General features: G+C 59.8%; 1 protein-coding gene across 1 annotated transcript in view; it reads right to left on the minus strand.

Moving 5' to 3' along the window:
* Positions 1-22,077, minus strand: part of CACNA1I (calcium voltage-gated channel subunit alpha1 I) — a 123,231-nt gene that overhangs the window by 8,640 nt on the left and 92,514 nt on the right. The window contains exons 18-38 of the mRNA XM_029955409.1: positions 21,747-22,077; positions 21,348-21,448; positions 20,523-20,646; positions 20,206-20,274; positions 19,467-19,651; positions 18,887-19,013; positions 17,505-17,630; positions 14,830-14,919; positions 14,092-14,284; positions 13,400-13,551; positions 11,846-11,955; positions 11,096-11,229; positions 10,190-10,260; positions 7,028-7,106; positions 6,309-6,430; positions 5,539-5,877; positions 5,124-5,270; positions 4,647-4,769; positions 2,888-3,053; positions 1,056-1,255; positions 4-152 (exon numbers count right to left, since the gene is read on the minus strand). The exon at positions 21,747-22,077 is cut by the window's right edge and continues 18 nt beyond it. Coding sequence (XP_029811269.1) covers positions 4-152; positions 1,056-1,255; positions 2,888-3,053; positions 4,647-4,769; positions 5,124-5,270; positions 5,539-5,877; positions 6,309-6,430; positions 7,028-7,106; positions 10,190-10,260; positions 11,096-11,229; positions 11,846-11,955; positions 13,400-13,551; positions 14,092-14,284; positions 14,830-14,919; positions 17,505-17,630; positions 18,887-19,013; positions 19,467-19,651; positions 20,206-20,274; positions 20,523-20,646; positions 21,348-21,448; positions 21,747-22,077 — 3,138 coding nt within the window. The remainder of the gene's footprint in view (positions 1-3; positions 153-1,055; positions 1,256-2,887; positions 3,054-4,646; positions 4,770-5,123; positions 5,271-5,538; positions 5,878-6,308; positions 6,431-7,027; positions 7,107-10,189; positions 10,261-11,095; positions 11,230-11,845; positions 11,956-13,399; positions 13,552-14,091; positions 14,285-14,829; positions 14,920-17,504; positions 17,631-18,886; positions 19,014-19,466; positions 19,652-20,205; positions 20,275-20,522; positions 20,647-21,347; positions 21,449-21,746) is intronic.

The following is a 22,077-nucleotide window of genomic DNA, read 5'->3' on the forward strand; positions in this document are numbered from 1 at the left end:
GACAGGCCGGCCCGCGGGCCCAGCGCGGGGGCCGGGGGCCCCAGAGCGCGCCGGGGACTGTCGCTCAGGGTCAGGCTGTCCTCCAGCGTGGTCTGCAGGCTACCGGCAGAGCTGCTGCGGCTGGCTTCCAGCGACGTGTCGCTCCCCGTGGCCTGCAGGGAAGCGACAGGGGCTGGGGGGGTGTGGGGGGCCGCGCAGTGTCCCCTAGCCCCCGTCCCTCCAGCAGCCTGCCCGTCCCAGGGACCCAGGCACGTTCAGCCCCTCCCAACCCTCAGGAACTCCCTTCCGAGTACACCCGGGACCCCACAGCCTCTCCCCTCCACGCTTCTGGGTGGTTCTCATGCACGGCACTGGCGGTGGCCTCTGACTGGGCTCCTGCCTCACCCGGCTCCCCGGCTCCCCGGGTCCTCAGCTGGGAACCAGGGTCATTTTACTCAAATGCAGTCACATCAGTCACACCCCACCCCTCTGGGGCCTTTCTTCCCACCAATCTCCCCCTTGCCCTCCCTCTACCCCCAGCCCCCACCCTCAGCCCCAGGCGCTGCTGCCTGGAAATCTCTTCCCCAGACACCCACACTCAACCCTCACTGACTCCCCAGAGCCTTGAAATGCTCCCGGCCAGAGCCCCTTCTGATGCAACATTCTCTGGCATGGATCACTCTCAAATCAACTGTGCTTTGTATGCATGTATTTTATGCACTTATTCTGATCTCCCCTCTCGAGCCCCTGCTATGCACACACTAAGCGGAAGCCACAGCCACAGGACAGGGACTTCATATTCTGTTGCCTGCTGCAGGCTCCCAGCCTAGCCCACAGCCTGGCACACAGCTGGGGTCAGCAGTGGGACCAGCACCAGGTCCAGCTCTGCTGCCAGCTTCTGCTTCTCCCTGAGCCCTGGTACCCACAGAGCCTTTCTGCTCTGTGACCTCTGCCTGCCCAGGAGGCTGTTCTGGCCAATACTGTATACAGGCCAGACCTCCCATCCCCACATCTGTCCCTCCATCTGGATGTCAAGTTCACACTCAGACGTTCCGCAGAAGGAGAGGTGCCCATACCTGTCGGAGGAGGGTGCAGTTGACACTCGGCGACCGCAGAGACGCCCAGGAGCCCTGCAGGGCAATCTTGGGGAGGGTCCCAGCGCCAGCCACCTTCTCCTGCCCCTTCTGGCTAGCAGACACAGCAGGGTGGAAAAACTCCGCAGGCATGGGCAGGAGCGGGCTGGAGGCATCCGGGGAGAAGGGACTCGAGGGCGCAGCTGGGGAAGGAGGAGAGGAGGCTGGGAGAGGGCTCAGGCTGCTGGGTCCCTGGAGGCTGGGTTCTAGGCCAGCAGGCAGAGAACTGAATGTGAGACCGGGGGTAAGTCTCCCTCTCTGAGAGTTGGTGTCTCCATTTCGAGGCCAGAAAGAAATACTGAGCCATCCCCTGTGACTCCTGGGCACTGGGCCAAGGCAAGCTTTTAGAGCCAGTGGACCCAGGCTCAAGGACCCCAGGTTTCCTCCCTCTGTGAAAGAGGGACCATAGGCCTACTTCGAGGGATAGAGAGAAGGCTGTAAGGACAAGGGGCAGCTGTGGGCTCCAGCCCAGCACCATGTGCATAGCAGATGCCTGTTATGATCAGCCACCCTCTGAGGGTCCAGACACCCCCTGGGGTCCAGCCAAACCTGGGGGCCCCTCTGGGAGGGCAGGCAGCATGGGCACCACACTGGACGGGCAGAGCAGACAGAACGCTGCTGCACCTGTCTGGTCTGCTCTGCTGGGCAAGGAGAGGGTGAGGGAAAGGAGGGCAGATCTTGGCACAGAGCCACGGTGGCTAGACAGCTTGAATGCCCCCAGCGGGGGGAGGGGGTCCTATTCTATACCTTCTCATTATTTAAGGAATACACAAATGAATGGTTTACTAAAGGGGATGGGATTTCATTCAATCAGAATGGCTCTTGGGTCCTGTGCCCTGACTTCTGGGCCAAGAAGTCTGGGGTCTGGGGTCTTGGCACCTCAACTATCAAAGCCGTTGGCTTTAGAGAGAGTCCTTGGAAAAGTCATTCCAACCCCAGTTCCCGGAAGGCCCTCCATGCCATGCCTTCCAGAAAAGTACTTGGGGTGGGCCCAGGGACTTGGGGGGGTCCCTTTTCTGCTGAGCTCCTCCCCAGCCAGTGGTGGGGAGCCAGATTCCCATCAGCCTCCAAGGGGACTGGAGGGGAAGGTGAACCCAAGCGATGAAAGGTGAACTTAGTCCTGTCCCTGTGCCCACAGCCTGGCCACAAGCCCAAACCACACACACAGGATGCTGAAGGTAGGGCCAAAGTACACATTTCAGGACACTGTACAAAAGGGCCACTGAGGACGTGAGGCTTTCTGTTGTCCCACATCTCCTTCTGTGACGCTCTGTGGGATAAACACTTCTCAAATTCAGCTCTAGAAAAACACTGCGATAATTTGGCAGCTTTCCTTCCGCTTAATGAGAGCTTTGTGTGACCTGTTTCCCTTTTCACCACAGCTCCTAGGAGCGCAGCGTGAATCTCCCAGGCTTCCGGTATAATTAGTAACTCACCTCTCTGTATTATTTGGTTCTCGATCTTTTATCATGGTTATATCAGACCTGAGAGCCCTATCTTTTATTGCCTCTTACCCATCTGGTTCTTCCGGGACTCGAAATAATAGTGTGAGCAAAGACACTAAGGAAAACACTCAGCCAGGCCCCTCTGAAGCAGTTGCCAGAGACTGGGGCTGCGGGGAGCTGGGGGGCTGGGGCTGCGGGGAGCTGGGGGGGCTGCGGGGAGCTAGGGGGGCTGCGGGGAGCTGGGGGGCCTGCGGGGAGCTGGGGGGAGCTGGGGGGCCCACCCCACCCCTTCCCTTACCTTGGGGGGGCCCACCCCACCCCTTCCCTTACCTCGGCTGCTCTCATGTTTCAGCCAGGACCGGACGGGGTTGGACGGGGCAGTCTCCCTCTCCCACAGGAAGTTCTCAGGATCCGAAGAGATGGCCGTGTTGGACAAGGGGAAGAAGCACTCGCCCACCTCTCCCACGGGCATGGGCTCAGGGGCATCCGGCTCAGCCTATAGGAAAGGGCGGGAGATGGGTCAGGGTGGTGGAGAAGGGGACAGGGCCGAGCCTGCCCCGGCCGCCTATACACCTCTGTTCCATGGCCCTATGCTCGGGCCACCCTCACTGCCCAAGATGGCCTTCTCCACGCCTCTTCCGCCTGGCCAACAATTGTCATCTTCCAAAACCCAGGTGAAAGGGCCCCACCTCCAAGAAGCCCTCTCTGGTGTTCCAAGCAGGAGGTGGTTTCCTACTCACTCCTCTCTTGACCTTGAAATCCCAAGGGTCTTTCTTGTCTCTCTCTGTAGCCAAGTGCCTGCTACAGACCTGGGCCCAGGACAGAAGTCAAGTCCAGGTTGGTGAAGGGATCAGAAGACAGGTGGAGCACTGCAGGGGCCTCCCTGTGAGCATGGTCTTGGGTAGGTCCCTTCCCTTTGCCAAGCCTCCACTTCCACACCCACAAATGACAGGGTAACCCCTCCTTCCTGGGTCTGGCACCCAGAAGCTGTCCGGAAGTCCTTCCGGCACTCCCTGGGCCCCAGCCTTTCCTCAGCCCTGCAGCAAAGGTGACCCCACCCAGCAAGCCCCTCTGGAGTGCCCCCTTCCAAGGCAGATGGACCCCCTTGACTTCTTGAGTCCAGAATAAAACCAGACTACACCCGCTGAAGCCCAACCAGGCCCCAGAAACGGTGACCCCAAGATCCTGTGTGGGAGAGAAGCACCAGGGGTGCAGGGAGATGCAGGAAGAGGCTGGGTGGGGAGGGGGCTGCAGGAGCTCTCAGGTAGGGGATGGAGGGGGCATGAGAGGGGGAACTAGAAGGTGGAGCTGATAGACGAGGGCCCTGGGGGCAGTGGTGCCAAACCCGGGCTGCCTGGGAGTCTAGGGGAAAGAGACTCTCAGGGGCATGGCCACTGCACCCCTAGCTCAGGCCAGGCAGTGCCCCTCCCCCTCAGCAGCTCCTCCTACACCTCTGCGTTGAGGTCACAAGCTCAGTGGCAGACCTCTCCTGCCTGAGTCTGCAAGTTGGACACAGTGGCCCTTCCGGCTCTCCAGGACTCAGTCTGCCGACCTCGGGGCAGAAGCTGGGGCCCGGCCCTGGAGACCAGCTTCTGCCCCTCCAGCTGTGTGAGGCGGGCAAGCCGCCTCACTCTTCAGGGCCCTCATTTACTGAGGTGCTAAATGGGGCCAATTCCCAATCCCGAGGACCCAAGAGATAGAAACTGAGTATAAGCATCTGGCACACAGTAGGCACTCACTCACATCCGGTACAACTCCCCTCCGTTCTCTTCAGCCTGGAGCCCCTCCGCCCCATGAGTTTGTCCTGGGATGGAGGGGCTCCCAGTAAATGAATAAAAAATATCCAAAGAAACAAGCAGTGGCTGAGGCCACTGAATGCCCTGATTGGGGTCTTAGCTGGGCCCGTCGCTGTGTGACTTCAGATAAACCACTCCACCTCTCTGAGTCCCACTGCCCTCATCTGACCACCAAGAGATGGGGGCCCACCACACAGCAGGTGTGGCGTAAATGGCGGGGACTGGGAAGAAGCAGTGTGCTGGCTGGCCGGGAAGACGCCCCGCTAGCCCACAATCCCCTGGGGGGCGCTCACCCTGCTGTCTTTGGGGCCAAGTGGGCAGGTTGTGGGACCCTCCAAACTCACGTCGTCACCCAGCAGGATGGAGGAGGACTTGTCTGAGTTCAAGGAGAAGGCCTCTGTCTCGGCCAGCTGCACCTGCAGGGAGAGGTGGCAGCCTCAGTGCATCCCTAGGGGTGGGATGGGGTGGGAGCAGTCTTCCAGAAAGACACAGGCAGATAGTTAGGGGTGCAGGGATCTGCTGAGCACCGATGCTATGCCACCATGCTTGGGGCGGGGGGCAGGGGGCGAGGGGTCAACACAATCATCAGGCTTGGGCTGAGCCCGAAGGCAGGCTTATTGCCATGGGCTGTGAACGCCAACGCTGGTCCGCTTGTCCCCAAACCCAGCGCCCCTGGAAGCCGGCCAGCTTCGGCCAAGTCAGCCCAGGCTCCTCCCTCAGGCTGTCTCCAGCACAGGGCGGGTGCCGGCTCCCTCCGAGGCTGCCATCACCTCTTGCTTGTCATGGTGACACTTCTCGCAGCCGGCTGGCGAGGAGTAGTGATGGAAGATGGAGCCGGACAGGTTGTCGATGATGGTCAGCTCCCCCTCCAAGGAGTCCTTGATGATTAAAGAGACGCTGTCCAGCCACAGGTTCTCCTAGGCGGACGGGGATGGGGTGGGGACAGGCGGGATTATCGGCCGGGTCCCGGGACTGCAGGGTGGGCGAGGCACAGCCGCCCTCCCGGTTCTCTGGGCCCGTGGCCTGGGCCTGACCCCCTCATCACAGGGTCACCCTTCGGCGAAGTGGAGCAGGCTGGGGCCCAAAATGACCGGGGTCTCTGCTGAGGCCTCAGAGGCCCAGCTGCCCCTCCAGCCCCACGGTGCCACCCTTGGCGACCCTGGCGCCCTCTCCACCCCTGCCCACCTGGGCCGGAGAGTAGCAGCGCCGGCACAGGCGGCCCTCGGCGTCACCCCCGCCGCCCGGCCCGCCTGGGCCTCGGCCAGGCGCCCCCGGGGAGCTGGTGGGCGGCCGCGGGCTGGGACCCAGGCTGTGGGCCATCTCGAGCTCCAGCTCGGCGTCCATCTCGGCATCCTCCTGGGCCTCCTTGTTGCTGTCGTCCAGGTGCTTCATGAGCACGGCCACCACCACGTTGATGAGCACGAACTGGGCCGTGAGCACGAAGCTGACGAAGTACAGCGGCGACACGAACTGCAGGCTGCTCAGGCAGCTGCGCTCGTCGTGGGTGCAGTCCCGCAACGTGTCCTGCAGCGGTGAGGGGCAGTGAGGACCCGGGGCCTCGTCCCCGCCCTCCACAAGCCCCGCTCTGCACAGCCCAGGCGGGACTGTGGGCCACAGCCAGGGAGCCTCCGCCGGGTGAGGAGCAGCCCCAGGGAGGAGCCCCTATAGCCCCCAGCCCTGGGCTACGGGCCCTAAGTCCTGGCCTTGGGCAGAGTCGTGTCCCCTAGACTCGGAGCGCCTATCCGAGAGCGGCAGTTAGGAGCTGACAGAACACGTTCTGGGCTCATCGCCATCTCACTGGGTTTTGGACCCCCAGGCAGGTCCCCCCGCTTCCCTGTGACCAGCACCCCCTCCCATGTGCAGTGGGGTGTGGGGCAGGCAGGGGCGCCAGGAGCGAGAGCTGTCAGGAGCCTTGCTCCCAGAACCCAGACTGATTTCTCCTGCCGCACAGGTACCTTCATGATCCCATTCCAGTTATCGCCAGTCGAGACCTGGAAGAGTGTGAGGAAGGCCATGCCGAAGTTCTCAAAAGTGGCATGCCGGCTCATGCCCTCGCATGGGTTCTCATCGTTGCAGACTGAGAGGAGAGAGGAGGTCAGCCCTGCGTCACTGCTGAGTCCCCTGCCCAGCCCACCCTGCACCGGGGCCTCCAGAATCCCCTGTCCTTGGAAGTGCGTGTGGACCAGGCCCAGCCCATGATGGAGAAACTGAGGTCAGGGAGGGCACACACAACCTGGCGCTCAGACTCAGGTGAGCCTGGCTCCTCCCCTCACTCATGTATCGGGTCCTCAGAGAGAGAGGACACGGGGGTGAGGGCCAGCCCTCAAGGGAACCTCACTTTCTGAAACCAACCCTGGCCAGGGCTGGGTGGGCACCGACTATGTGGCCCTCGGCCTGTGCCCTGCCCACTGCTCTCCGTGCTGCAGAGGCCAAGAGAACGCAGATGGACCCTGGCTAGCCGCTCTCCAAAGCTACTGCACCCCCGGGGCAGGTGTAGATGGCCGAGGGTCACCTGTCCGCCCACGGGCCTGCTGTGGGGGCATCTCCCCAACACAGACCCTGATGTGACGCTCTGTGGGTGTGCCAGGCTCCCCACCCTGCCAAGGCCCTCCTCCAGGCCGTTCTCCCCGCCCCCCACCACCCCCAGCCCAGGTCTGCTGCAGGAGTCACTCACCCAGCTTCCCAAAGAGCTCCACCCCCAGGGCAGCGTAGATGAAGAAAAGCAGCATGAAGAGAAGGCCCAGGTTGCCCACCTGTGGGGAGAGCAGGCAGGGCGGGGCCAGCCTGAGGGGCAGGCTCCCCGTGCCCATGTCTGCCACCCCACGGTGACCTCCCCGGGGAGGCCAGGTCCCGAGCGGGGCACAGAACAGTAACAAGATGCTGTGCAGCCTTTCCTGTGGGCCGCCGGTCTTAAGCACTTCGAGTGCTAGCTCACTTACTCCACACAACCATCTGTGAGCTACATTTTACGCCATTCTTGAGAAATAAATGTACTGAGTAGTGAGGTAACGTGCCCAAAGTCACGCAGCTAGTAAGCGGTAGGCCTGGAATTCAAATCCAGCTGGCTGACTGCATGCTCACAACCGCTCCTCCACACCTGTGTGTGGTAGGTACGGTCCCCTGCCTGAACGCAGAGAGGGAGGGAGGGAAGTCTCAGCGACCACGCTACCTCCTCCACGAAGCCCGCCTGGATCCCTCCACCAGGACGTGGTCTGACAGTGTGAGTGGAACCGCGGTACCCCTGTCACTGTCCCCGGCTGGTCTGAGAAGTCGTTGAGAGCAGGGACATGGCTGTATTAAGTTGAGTCTGCTTCCTCAGGCCAGCACGGGGCGTGGCCGTGGAGAGACACGAACACGGGAGTCACGCAGGATTGTGAGCCCCAGAACTTCCTGCAAACCCAGCCACCCACCTCCCATCGCTCCTGTGGGAACAAAACGTCCCAGATTGCAAACCTATTTCAAATCTATCCATACGCTGGGGACCGCCTTTAACTCAGGCAATGGTTAAGATAAGGCTCGAACGTATTCTCGCTCTGGAAATGAAATACCTCCTAGAGCCCTCAGAAGGCCTGCCTGAACAGAATCCGAAGGGGGTTTGCATTAACGGCTAAAGGGTAAACCATGTCAGCCGCAAACTCCTATCGTTTCTCTGCCCCGGAGGAGGATTCCCTTCTGAGCTGTTCTACAATCCTACCAATTGTGTCTAATTAAAAGATGCTCTAATCATCAACAGTCCGGGCACGACTCAGCAGCTACCAAGCCAGGGCGTGGGCGTGGCCCCGGCCCTCTGGTCAGCCTCCCTCCCGGCACAGGCCCAGGTGAGCAGCGGGTCTGCACCAGGGCCGACCTCATCTTCCCCGTCAATCCCTCCCTCCACCCCCAGCATCTCCCTGAGCGGCAGCCTCCTCACTGGCCTCCCTGCCTCCTCCAGCCGCTCGTGCAACCCACTCACCTCCCAGTCAGTGGCGCAACCTTCTAAAAGGCAGCTCTGCTTAAAGCCTCCCAAATCCAGAACGTCTCACGATGCCCACTGCCCACAGGATAAAGCCCGAGTGTGCTGCCCTGGCATCGAAGCCCTTTGTGACCCAGCCCTGTGGACTCCTTCCCAGCCTAACCTTCCAACCTCAGCCTCCAGCCACACAGAAATCACACTCCATTTGCAGAGTCTGTTCCCTCTGCAGGGAGGACCCTCTCTCTGTCTTTGCCTGGAAATGCCTCCGGCCCGCCCCTAAAAGCCCAGGTTCCTTACTGCCTCCTCCCTGTGCATCAGGCAGGGCTTGGTGGGAAGTGTCATTTCCATACCACTTTACATGGAATGGAAGAGACAAGGCGCCACGTCCATATGGCAGCTCAGAGATGATGAGAGGGAAGCCCCTCATGCTCCGTGGTACTTGGCATCTATCTCATAAGGTGCTAATGTAATTCTGATTACTGTTGTGTTTCCTACTGGAATCTCAGACCTCCTGGGCATCTCCGTGTGCCCCGCACAAGCTCAGGGTTGTCTAGGGGTCAGGGCATGGGAAAGGGGAAGGAGGAAGGTCTAGGAAGCCAAGGGGTTGGGGACACACGCTCCCCACTCCCATCCCTAGCAGATGCTCTTAGGGCACTCCCTATAAACCAAGTCCTGCGCACTGCTTTATACGCTTTAATCATTTTAAACCCCACACCACCCCTCAAGATAAGCACTGCTGTTATTCCCATTTCACAGGCAAGGAAACCGAGACATGAGAAGTTAAGTTGCATGCCCCGGGTCTCACAGAGGACTGGGCCTTGATACCAGGCGAGGTGCCTTGAGTCAGGGTACCAACCCCCCTCCCGTCTGCACTCCTCCCCCAGCCCAGCTCCCCCAGCTCCCATGCGCCAAACTCCTCTGAAGGCATTTCCTGTTAAGAAAAACCACATCTTTTTGAGGGCACACCCAGCCACCTTTTGCTTTCCGTCCAGACCCGATGGTGAGCCCCGTGTGGCTTTCCCTCTGTAAGCAGGCTGCCGGGACACTCACACCAAATGAGAATGGAACTCGCTAGCGTCCTTAGCCAAGGTCCCTGAGAGAATTGGCTTTTCTTCCACCTTCCCCAGGTGGTTAGTCTTTCACCCTCATTTTTATCGTGCAGTATTTGTGCCCTTTAAAACGCTTAAAATTCCTGAAGACTAGATGAGTCACAATGAATAAATGAATGTGCATGAGGCTCACCTCAGAGCACAGGTCACCCTGAGTGGAGGGACAGTGGCTGGGGGGGACTGCAGACTTCCCAGGAGGGTGACAGATGCCCTGATCCTATCTCCCTTCCACTGACCAGTGGATTGGGGGGGGGTAGGGGCGGGGGTGCTTGCCTATGTCCTAGGGTTTCCACCCAGGTCAGGTCTCATGATGTCTCCTCCAAAAATGTCATATCCGAACCTCCCCCATTCACATCACCACCTCCTTCTGCCAAGCCACCCTACAAGGTCAAGCTCAAAGTCCCCTGACGCCTTCCCGGATTTCCCCAAGGAGCATCAGGACCCCACCCCTCTCTCCCACCACATGGCAGGCCTCCCTACATTGTGCTGAGACATCTGTCCTTCCCATGAAGTCTGTCCTTCCCATGCATGAGGGCAAAATATGGGTCCTGAGAGCCCAGCTCAGGGCCGGGAACAGAGTAGGCCTTGGTGAGCGCCCGAAGTCAGGAAGACAGAGGCAGAATGGGCCCTTTCCATCTCTCACAGCCCCTCCTTCAAACTGATTCATGGGAGACAGGATTTGGTCCTGGCTCTGGGCAGGCTGGAGGAAGAGGAATTGGAGACCAGGGTGACACCAGTGAGAGCCAGGTGGGCTGCCAGGAGGAGGTGCTCTTACCTGGGGCAGAGCTTGCACCACCGTGTCCAGCAGGGCCCGCATCCCCGTGGCCATCTTCAACAGCTTTAGCACTGCGGGTGAGATCCAGCCCGGCCCACTCAGCCCGGGCCAGTGGCAACGTGCGTGTGCACGTGTATATATGTGTAAATGAGGAGGCAGGGTGAAAAGCGGAGGAGCATGTGAGCAAAGGGACAGCTCTTCGATGCCACGCCAGAAGAACGTAGGTGCCGCTGAATGAGAGTGTGCACAAACACACGCGTGCACAAGGCATGGACATCGGTGTGAAAACCACCAGGAGGAGGGCACACACAATGGGAACAAAGTGTGGCAGTGAGCACGTAATTCACCAAGATGAGGCAAAAGGGACCAATGGGCACCCACATTTCTCCCTGCCCTGTGGCTAAAGAGGGCTCCAGTGCAACGGCCCCGGATTTCTCTGCACCTCTCCCCCACCTCGGACCCTGGAGGCAATGCGCTGCTGCAGGTAGAAGAGCAAGAGGCACCCAGGCCACCGCTGAGGCAGGAGGTTTTTGAAAGAAGTGTAGGGGTGAGGTGCGGGGGCTGCTGGCAGAAGTGAGGGTTTCGAGAAGCAGTGAGGACTGGGTGTCCCAGCCTGTGTGGGACACATGCCCATGAGGAACTAGAACTGCATTCTGGTCTCTTCCCAGCTACCCTGGGCTCCTTTCATCCCAGCCTGAGGCTGGTCTGCATGGGTCCTGGTGTTATGAGCAGGTGGGGGTGCAGTGAGCTGTCAGTGGACAAGGATGGGTGTGTGCACACAGGGGGCAAGTGTTTGTCTGGTGTGTGCTCAGCCCACAAGCCCCACCCCCTGCCCATCCCCAACCCCCTCATGGGAGCCCCATCCTGCTCCCTCCCTGGGCCCACCCCATCACCGTTGCCCCTCACCCCGAGCGATGCGCAAGACCCGCATGATGCGGATGATGGTGGGGTTGATGGGCAGAGCTGCGTTGATCTCAATTTCCTCCAGCGTGATGCCCATGACCGACAGCAGCACGATGGCCAGGTCCAGCTGGTTCCACCTGCTCAGCCGGGCGGAGGAGGGCGGGAGCGGGAGGCAGGGTGAGGGGCACTCTGGTTTAGAAATGCCTGGGTTGGGAGGAGGAGCCAGCTCTCCACCCTCCTGCTGTGGCCCACAGTGGGGGCAGGAGTGGCCACCCTCCCTACTAGCCCCACTAGCTAGGGTCTGGCTTCTTCTCTGCCCCATCACAGCCTCCAATCCCTCAAGCAAGAGGTTGACCAGGCTGAAGAAACATCTCTGGCCTCCTGCCAGAGAGGAGGAATGAGCTATGACTTCTAGATCTGAATCTTGAGCCAGATGCTTCCTCCACGTAGCCTTGGGCTAATCCATCAACTTCCATGAACCTATTTGTTCCCTCTGGAAAGAAGCACTAGGGTGAGGTGTGCCCCGCTCTGCCTGTGGGTTGTGGAGAACCCATGAGACGTGAGCTGAAGAGACTTGGGAGAATGCCCCGCATCTAGCAGGTGGGACCAAAATCGCTTCCTGGGGGCCACCTGCCATCAGTGCCCAGACACTGGGTCCCCTCCCCTGGCTGCTCCGGGCTTCTCCAGGGGTCAAGACTGCTTCCCCATCCTGCAGCCCACTCTGTGCCACCCCAGCCCAGCTAAGCTGCTCACCGGTCCTTAAAGAAGCGCCTCAGCCCAAACGCCACCAGCTTCAGCACAGCCTCCAGCACAAACACAGTGGTGAACATGTAGTTGCAATACTTGAGGGCCGTCTCCAGGGACTACAGGGGGCAAAGAGAAGCGTGATCCAAACCCCATGACCTCCTACCACCTTCTTCCACTCAGAAAGTCTTTCTGCCTTGGGGCGTACCTGGGTGGCTCAGTTGGTTAAACATCTGACTCTTGACTTCAGCTCTCGTCATAATCTCGCGGTTTGTGAGATCGAGCCCTGAGTCGGGGGGCTGTGTGCTGACAGTTCAGAACCTGCTTGGGATTCTGGCTACCTCTCTCTCTCTGCCCCTCTCCCACTCATGCTGCTCTCTCAAAATAAATAAATAAACTTAAAAATAAAGTCTCTGCCTTTCAAGGAGAGAATATAGTCCATTTACATCTAGTGAAATGGTTTATATATCTGCTTTTATTCCTTCCATTTTAATTAATTACATTTGTTCTACACTGCTGTTTCTTCTTCCTTATTTCTGCTGGCCTGGCCCAGTTACCCCTCTTTGGAGGCAGTACGAGGTAATGGTTAAGGGTCATGGTTAATTAAGAACCAGACTGCTTAGAGATGAATCCTCCTCACCTGACACATATTACCTATCTACTATGTGACCTTGGACAAGTCTCCGGATCTCTCTGGGATTTAGTTTCCAAATCTGTGAATGAGGGATAATAGTACCCACTTCAAAAAGTTACTGTACACATTAAATGAGGTAATATCCCAGTGCTGAGCCCATAAGAAATACTTTATATTTCATTCTACTTCTTCATGTTAATTTGGAGGTTCTACAAGTACTCTTCATTCTGCCAATGGGAGCCTTCCCTTTCCTTGCATTTATAATATCCCTTTTCTATCATTTAAAGTTAAGATATAAATTCCTTACACGGAAGCTCTGCCTCACCCTTTGTTCCCTATCCCCCAGCTCCAAATAAGCTGAGCCTTTTTAGAAGGCACTTGGCCTCACATGCTCCTCACATGCCCCTCACCAACAGGGCTGGGAACCAGCCGGGAACAGGTCATCCTCTCCCATGCCAGTGCTTGCCTCCAATGGTCTTGCTGCCTGGAATGCCCTTCCCCCAGGTTCCATATGCCCATGGAGCAGGCCCTGAATGCAAACCTAAGTTCCAGTCCTGGCTCTGCTGCTTACAGGCTGAGTTATTTGGGTAGCATGGTTTTTCTGAGCCTCAGTTTCTTCATTTACAAAATACAGAGAAAGGCCCTTCCCCCATCCTGCGCTGCTGTGAGCGTTAAAGTCAATGTGTGTAGTGTGTAGTGTAATGCACCACTGCCATGGGTACCCATGTTAAAGACTGGGCCCAAATGTCACCTCCCAGCTCGCCAGGAATAAGGGACATTTCCCTTTCATTTGTCCCACCATGCCATGAGCTTCCTGGCACAGGACCCCAAATGGGGGTGCTGCTCAGCCCCTCCTGCCTCACCCTGGCCCCGGGTCCTGCTGAGGACCCAACGCTCCCATGTGACCTCAGGCTGGGACTGGGGCTCACCGTGGGCTGATTGTAGTGCTCCAGGGACATGGTGACCACATTGAGGCAGATGATGAAGGTGATGAAGATGTCCAGGTAGTGGCTGGTACACATGGAGTGGATAAGCAGCCGGGTGGGACAGTAGGTGGCATAGTAGGGTAGACGCTGAGCCTCTGCAGGGGGACGCAAGGTGGGGAGGGAACAGCAAAGGGGAGGGAGAGAGCAAGGGGAGTGATATCAGAACACCTCAGGCCTTGAGAGCCAGCCTCAGGCCTCCCCCCGCCAGGGGACCACAAGGAAAAGGGGTAAGAGGTGGGGGAAGGCAGCAAGGAGGGCAGGACAATGACTGTCCCCATCTACCCCAAACATGCCCACAGGGCACACAGGGGCTCCTCGGCTGCTGCTACAGGGGTCCCACAGCTCAGGGCTAGGTGTCCAGGCCCTTGACCTCTGCTGGACCGAGCCACGGGGGAGTCGCCAGTGGACTCCGGGTGGACACCAACAGGGGATGTGGTCCCCGGGACAGGCAGATGCTGAGGAAAGGGGCGGGGCCAGGGGCAGAACAGAGCCTACCCTCTGTTCCCTCCCTGCTCCCAAGGCCCAGGGGCTGTGGTGAGACCCAGGCCTCGGCCGCTGCACCGGGAGGACTGGGGTCGCAGGCAGAGGAGGCCTGGGTTGGGGGGGTGGCCCGCCCCCTGCGATCACCCACTCACTCCGGCGCTTCTTCTCCAGGCGCCGCAGCCGCTTCTCCTCGCGCCGCCGAGCCTCCTCGGCCTCTTGGTGCTGCCGGCACTTGTGGAAGTTCTCCACCACGACGCCCACGAACATGTTGAGCACGAAGAAGCTGACGATGAGCAGGAAGGAGATGAAGTAGAGCAGCATCCAGGGGTTGTGGTTGGGCACCGGCTGCGGGGAGCAGATGGGGCTAAGGCAGGCCACGGGGGTGGCGCGGGGCACAGGAAGCTCCCACAAAGCAGGCCCTGGCTCTCACAGCCTCCCGGACACCCATCCACTGCCCACAGCCAAACTCCGGTCCTTGCCCTGGCTCACGCGGGAGGCCTCCTGACCTTGCCGCCCTGCTTACACCCTCCACCACCTCCTGCCCTCGACTCACAGATCCCTGAACATGGCACCCTCTTGCTTCAGGCCTGCGTCTGCTGTCCCGCTGCCCCTCTCCTCCTCCTCCTGACCCACACAAGGCTCTGACCCTCTGCACAGAGGCCAGCTTGGAGCACTATCCCTGCCCAGCAGGGGGATTTGCCAAAGCAAAGGGAGCAATGACTTCGGAGCAACGACCCGGACTAGGATGGTGAGGGGTGGGCCCTGGTGGACGGCAGGAGACGCCAGGGCTCTGGGTCCTGCCGACATCAGTTTCAGACAGCTGGGCCCCAAAGACACCATGTCCTCTCCACCCCCACTGCCTCCTGGCCAGGCCCCAGCACCCCCCGCACCTGCTGGTCCACGGCGACAGCATCCAGTCCGTTGTACATAATGTTCACCCAGCCGTCCTTGGAGGCCAGGACAAAGAGGGACATCAGGGCCTGGAAGACACGGGAAGGGGAAGGCATGGGTGGTGGGTGCAGTGCGGGTGGCTCCTGTCCCATCCTCCAGGAGGCAGAGAGACACGGAGGCCTTCCCCGAGGACGACAAGAAACTCTTCCTGAGGACCTACTATGTGCTTGATATATACCCAGAAGGCACTGCTGCAAGGGCCTGAGGGTTAGACCAGGAGTCCTGGGTTCAGTTCTGAAACTAACTCTTTCCCCTCACCCACGAAATGTGGGCCTGCCCGCCAGGTCTGCTGGGAGGGTCAAGGTTCCTCAAAAACAGAAGGGGCCCTGCCGCCATCACCCCAAGCTTGCCTCTGGCACCTGGAAACAGGAGGCCTGGGCACAGCCCAAGCTCTGCCACTCATTGGCCGGGGGCTTGGGGCAAGTTTCTCAACTTCTCTGGGCCCCAGCTTCCTTGTCTATAAATGGCAATAATTACTCTCACTTATGTGAGACTTTACATGGAAGTGATGCCCAGGAGACACCAGCCAAGGCTCCTACACGGACGGCAGGCTGAAGCATGCTCGTGTCCCCTGCACAGGACCGTGGGCTGGTCCCAGGACCACAGCACAGAGCCTCACACACAGCAGGGGCTCCGTAAAGGTACCAGTGCTGATCTGGCAAAGCCCCAGTGCGCTGACATCAGACCACCAGGGCCTGACCGGAAGTCACACACCCGGCTCTAGCAGCTGCCTCCACCCTCCCCCATGCTTCCAGAACACTTGTTCATTTGTTGCAGTCCAGGGCCCCAGGGTGGGAAGTGGGTCTCCTGCCCTGCACTGGCCCCTTCCCATCCATCCAGAGCACAGAGTCATCCTCCTCCCTTCCAGGTGGGAATGGTCCTGAGGGCTGCATGGAACAGGTTCAGGCCCAGGAAGAGGTCACAGCAAGGGACGCCCAGGGAGCCCTCCTTGCCCGGGAGAGGCACGAAGTCCTCACATGCCAAGGGGCAAATGTGATCCAGGGGCTCACCGGGGCCTGGAGTACAGAGCCTGGACTGAGAATCACAGACTGGCTATCACTTCCCTAGTCACAGATGAGGACACTGACCCAAGATGCTGGAATCTGCCTGAGGGCACACAGCTGGTGACGGGCCAGCAAGGAAGGCCCTGGGCCATGCTGTACCTCCCCTGATGGCTCTGCACACTGAGAACACCTGACTTCCAGGTCCAGGGGTCTCAGCCTGGCATCAAGCATGCCCAGAGTGGGAAAGGACGAGGGATGCTCCATGAGAGCAGGGCCTGGGGCCTGGCGCTGAGGTCAGAGAGTCAGGAACAACCTCATAAAAAGGCCTCCCAGGCTTTCCCTTGGCCTCTTGGGACATCTGGTTTTTTTTCTGGTTTTGTTTTTTTTTTGGGGGGGGACATCTGTTTTTTAAAACCTCTGTTTTGGGGCACCTGGGTGGCTCAGTCAGTTAAGCGTCCAGCTTAGGCTCAGGTCATGATCTCACAGTTCGTTGGTTTGAGCCCCGCATCAGGCTCTGTGCTGACAGCTAGCTCAGAGCCTGGATCCTGCTTCAGATTCTGTGTCTCCCTCTCTCTCTGACTCTCCTGCTCGCACTGTCTCTGTCTGTCTCTCAGAGTAAATAATTTTTAAAAATTATTAAAAAAATAAATAAATAAAATAAAACCTCTGTTTTGTCAACCATTGAGTTGCAAACAACTTAAATGCACTGCTTGTGGAAATCTGAGGGCGATGGGGAGCTCCTGTGTGCCAGTTCCTGACCCCCTCTCCCTGCCTTCTCACTGCTCCTCAGTGGCCCCTGGCCCCTCCCCGGGGGCAAGAGGAGTAGGATCCCTGGTCACCTAAGAGGAGAGTTTCTAAGGCCTCCAGCCAGAGGGTCCCCTGGGTCACACGCACCTGGACCCTGCTCCCTCCCTGTGTGACCTGGGGAAGGCTCACCCCATCTGATCCCTCCAGTCCCCTGGGTGGGCCCTAAACAAACAGTAATTGCGGATGTGGAAGCGGGGGATAAGGCTCTTTGGAGGCAGCCAGGTGGGGGCTCTCATCTAGGGCACTACTTGATGGGTCAAGCCTGGCAGGCCCCCAGGCAAAGCTGGAATTGGGCAGGAGGCCTGCTGTCCGCTGAGGTGGAGAGTAAAGTAGATGGGTACTGGAAGCGGAAACCGCCCTCTGCCCCCAGGGCCAGGGACTCTGCTACACTTTGTCACCACTGCCTGCCTGGTAGGCTGTCATATTCCCATTTTACAGATGAGGAAACTGAGGCTCAGAGAGCCGACACCCACAATAAGTGGCACAGAACCGAGATTTACATCCAGGTCTGGCTGTCTGTAAAACTCTTGTCTGGGTCCCCTGGGTGAGGGGTGGGGTCACCAGGACCCAATGTTCACTGAAGCACCTACTAAGCGCTAGGTACTCCTGGGACACTCTGCACTCAGGATCTCGAAGCCTCATCTACCTGTGAGGTGAGTTCCACCCCCACCCATTTTGCAGAAGAGAAAATGGAGGCCTGGAAAGAAGAAGTCACAGGGTCAGGCCTGGCTGTGGGCACTGAAGAGCTGGCACCCCCATCCACGGGGGCGGGGCAGGGCAGGGGCTATGCGGGTGGCTCTCACCTGGCCCAGGTTGTCAAAGTTGTACTTGTGGTGGACCCAGCGGTAGTTGGCAGCCACACAGTCAGAGCGGTTGGTGATGTTGCGGGTGTCCACGCCCAGACAGTGGTAGAACTTGCCCTTGAAGAGCTGGAGGGGGCGGTGAGGAAGGACCGCAGGGTTAGCGACAGGTCTGCCGAAGCTCCCAGGGTGGGGGGTGAGGGCAGCACACATGAGAAGAGAGGCCCGGCCCGCAGGGTCACTCCGTCTGTGCACAGCCTGGACCAAGCACTTGACCGCACCATCCTACCGAGTCCCCCACATGAGGTAGGGCTCCTCTCAGCCCATCACTCAGATGAGCAGACTGAGGCCCCGTGGTGTTAGGTAATTTCCCCAAAGTCTTAGGAGGTTTAGAAAGCAGCAGAGCCAAGTTTCACGCCCTTGGTCTGTCTGATTTCCGGCTCTTCCTCACACCTCCCCTCAGTCCTGGGGATGTGGGTGGGGACCCAACAGAAGGTTGTCTGCGTATCCCCAAGGGTGGGAGGGAGAAGGAAAGGGACCCTCTCTAGGGACCCAGGAGGGGGCAGCGTCACTGTCCACATGGAGGCCACACCACCCCCTCCTGCCCAGGCGGCCCAGGCTGTTACAGACCTCTCAGCAGCCCCGAAGGACACCTGTGCCCAGAGCCCCTTGGCAGCCACAGCTGCAAGCAGGTGAGGAGCCTGGGGGCCTCGGCGCAAGAAAGAGGAAAGTCTCGGCATCCCAGAGGGCCCAGGTCATTCTGGCCATTCCTCTGTCACATACTTTTATGATCTGCCTCACTCCTCCTCCCTGTCCGACCCTAAGGCTCCTGAGCTCCAAGCCAAAATCCGAGTCAGCTCAAGGCCCTGCCTGGGTCCAAGACTCTCCAAGGTCTCTACCCCAGAGAAACTGGCCCCAACTCTTCAGCTGCTGTTCCAGATCTTTCCTTGGCTCAGCCCACCATCTGGCTCACGTTTCTATGCCAGCCAGAGCTCCTGAGCTCACCTCCACACACATGCACACCCTCCCCAAACCACCTTCCGCCCACCATGACCCCAGGCATCACTTCCTCAAGGCCCAGTGCCAAGGCCACTGCCTTCTGGGTGCTTTCTCTCTTGCCCCCACCAGCCCTGTGTTTCTGGGTAGCTTGGACCATTTATAGTCCCATCTGCCTAGGCTCCTTTGTACTCAGATATTGAGGTCCGTGTCTGCCGCCCTCCCTGGACTGGGAGCTCACCACCGGTAGGGACGTGAGCGCTCTGCTGGGGCCACCTGAGCCCGCAGGTTGGTCAACTCAAGGTCAGAAGAGTTGAACAGGAAATATAGAGCCTCTTCCCCGACCATGGAGTTCACCTCAGCACCTGCCCGGCCTGAGCATCCCTTACCTGCACCCCCAGGATGCCAAAGATGATGAAGAAGGCACAGCAGATGAGGACGATGTTGCCAATGGGCTTGAGGGACGAGATGAGGGTCTCTACCACCAGCTTCAGACCAGGCGCTCGGCTGATGACTCTGGAGGCAGAAAGGGGTGGAGGCAGCATGAGTCCACAGCCATGTCTGGAGACAGCACCCACTCTGCCCAGAGTCACCAGAGCAGACCCCACATCTATATGCACAGCAGGGAACTATGCCCTAACCTAACGCCCCCTGGGTTCCATACCACACCATTATCTGGAGACTGAGGGCCAGCAATGGCAGTGAGCCACCCAGGGACACACAGAAAGTGCTAAGCAGTCCTGGGAGCCACCACCTTCAGCCCCGCCTTTCCAGCACCCCTCTCCCCAGGGTCTCCCGACTCCACCCCCAGGAGCAGCATCAACAGCCTGGTCCCTGTCCCCGCTAATCTGGCATATGCTTTCAGAGGAAGGATGGGGTAAGGAGGCCAGACTCAGAAGTCCACTTAGACCTCGGGCACTTCCCTAGAACGTGCAGGGATTCCCCCCTCCAGGGGCATAGGGTCCTCACCGCAAGGGCCGGAGGGTGCGCAGGAGCCGCAGGACTCGAAGGACCCCTAGGATCTTGGCTCCCCCCGCTGAGGCCACAGACACCACTATGTCAATGATTGACACGAAGACGAGAAAGCCATCCAGTACATTCCAGCTACTACGCAAGTACGCCTGCTCGCCAAAGTACAGGCCCAGCGAGACAACCTAGGGGCGGGGCGATGGGCGGGGTGAGCCAGGCTTCGTGATTGGGGGTGGGACGGGGTAGCCGGCCTCAGTGAGGGGGCGGGGCGAAATCAGGTGAGGCTGGAGGCGGGTGGCAGTCAGGCAGAAAGCTGCAAGGATGGTCTGGCAGGGGTCAGGTACCCCACTGTCCCCCTAAGACAGGCCGGGCAGGGAGCCCCATTCTCTACTTCCCGCATATCCGGCAAACGCAATTCAAAGTCAAGTGCTCTGGGAAGCATCCGGAAAGGGATCCTTCCCCTGTGCCGCACCCCTCCAGCAAGTACCTCCATTACACTGTAAATGTTTCCCTGCACTCGCCTTTCCCGCAGGATGTGAGCTCTGGAGAGGGACCCCCTCTGGGTCCCTGGAGCCCAACCTAGGGGCTGGCACCTAGTGGAGGTGGGGGGGGGCTCCGAGGCCCTCTGTAGAATGTGTCTGAGGGGGAAGTGAGTGACAAGCTTTTGGAGGGGCTTGCCCAGAGCCAGGGGCCCCCAAGCTGGGGGTGGGAGAGGGTCCCAGGTGAGGCTGGAAGCTACCTTCAGTGTCATCTCGCCCACGAAGATGGCTGTGAAAATGTAGTTCGACACAGTGAGGAAGATACGCTCCTGAAAGAAAGGAGTACCGTGGGCTGGGGGGGCTCCCAGAACTGCCCAGCCAAGGGGCACCCTGCTGCTGCTTCTGTCTCAGGTGGTGGCCCCCTCTCTCACCCACCCCACCCCCCGCCATGGCGCCTGCTGTGGGGCCTGGCTGAGCTCTCCTAGCCCCCTCAGCCCTGCACAGCGTCCCACAGCAGCCCCGGTGGCCTGCCCCTCCTCTTTGTCCCTTGCTCCGCCCGAAGGCTGTGGCCACTCACGGTGCTGCCGGCCTCAATCTGGGGCCTCTCCAGGGCGATGGTGATGCAGTTGAGAAAGATGAAGGCCAGGACAACATAGTCGAAGAGCTTGTGGGCGATGATGGTCTGACACAGAACTCGGAACCTGGGCAGGGTGGGCAGGAGCGCACGAGTGTCAGTTTGCCCCCTGCCCCAGAGTAGCCCAGACGCACATGGGGACTAGGGTAGCCTAGAGGAGCTGACATCTCTCTTCTGGGGCCACACAACAGGTGGTGCCTTCGTATCTGCTCAGGTGCCCCTCAGAGCTGCCTCCCCTGAGCACAGGGCACCACAGGATAAAGGGCATCCATACTGCCCTGGCACTCAAGGCCTTTCGAACACTGCTTCAAAGCTCTGTGCCTGGACCTCCCTCAGCTTCTGCCCTCAGGCCTTCCCTCAGGCTGCTCCCTCTGCCTGGACCATCTTCACCTCCTCACAACCCCTGCTTCACCTCGTGGGATGCTATCTATAGAGCCTTCAAAACCCAGCACAAAGGTCTCCTCCTCCTCCAGGCCTACTGACGCCCCCTCCGGAGTGTGGGCACCCCAGGCTACTTGATTTGTCCGACCCAGTGCCAGCACAGGAATGGCCTAGACTAGGGATGCCCAGGAAGCCCCCACCCCCCGCTCCTGCATGAACACCAAGCCCCTCCCCAAGCCCTGCAGACCCTCCACTACAGGGCTGGGAAGGCCCTTGGGAGTACAGAGGAGCCGCCACCAGTAGCCTTGCCTGGCTCGGCAGGTGTCTCTTCCTCCCAGGCATGCCAACCCGCTACTCTAACGTCACACCAAGCCCGGCCTCGCCCACCTGTTCTCAGGGGAGAAGAGGTAGACAGACCAGTCCTCGCGGACCTCGCACCAGTCAGGCTTGTAGACATCGATCATCTTGCGGACGCGAAAGCACAGGGTCTGGAAGGCAAAGATGGAGTGCAGAGCTGCGCCGTCTCCGCTCACCCCAGCCACATACCAGCCTGGGCCCCCCCCCGCCCCCCCCATGACCTTCGATCTCTGCCAGGGAGACCAGAACCCTCGCCCCGCCCAGGAAAGGCGAGGAGATCTCCACCAGCCAGGCAGGGATGTGTTTGGGGAGGTTCGCCGGGATGGGCAGTTCCGGCCCCGCCCCCTGCTCGCCCTCCTCAAGTCCCACCTCACTCTAGCCCCGCCCCTCGGGCTCCGGGCCCCGCCCCTACACCCCGCGCCCACTCACGTAGTCCATCTCTTCCTCGTCCTCCCCGCGGTCCCGGCGGTCGTCCATTTTGGTAAAGACATCCTTGGCGATGCTGGGCATCCTGCCATTGCAGTCCTCGTGCCCGGGGGCCGGGCCCACTGCCCTCCAGGCGGCCCGGGGGTGGGTGCCCACGGCGGGCACCAGCTCGGCCAGGTCCATCGAGTCTCTGGTGTCGAGGGACAGCGTCCGGCGGTGGTGGCGGTGGCGGTGCGCCAGGTGGGGACCGTGGTGCACGTGGTGGGCCTGCGGAGCGTGCAGCGGCGCGGCCCGCGGCGGCCCCTCGTCCCTGGAGCCCTCGCAGGGCCGGGTG

Source organism: Suricata suricatta, chromosome 10, assembly GCF_006229205.1.
Source record: "Suricata suricatta isolate VVHF042 chromosome 10, meerkat_22Aug2017_6uvM2_HiC, whole genome shotgun sequence".
Taxonomy (NCBI): domain Eukaryota; kingdom Metazoa; phylum Chordata; class Mammalia; order Carnivora; family Herpestidae; genus Suricata; species Suricata suricatta.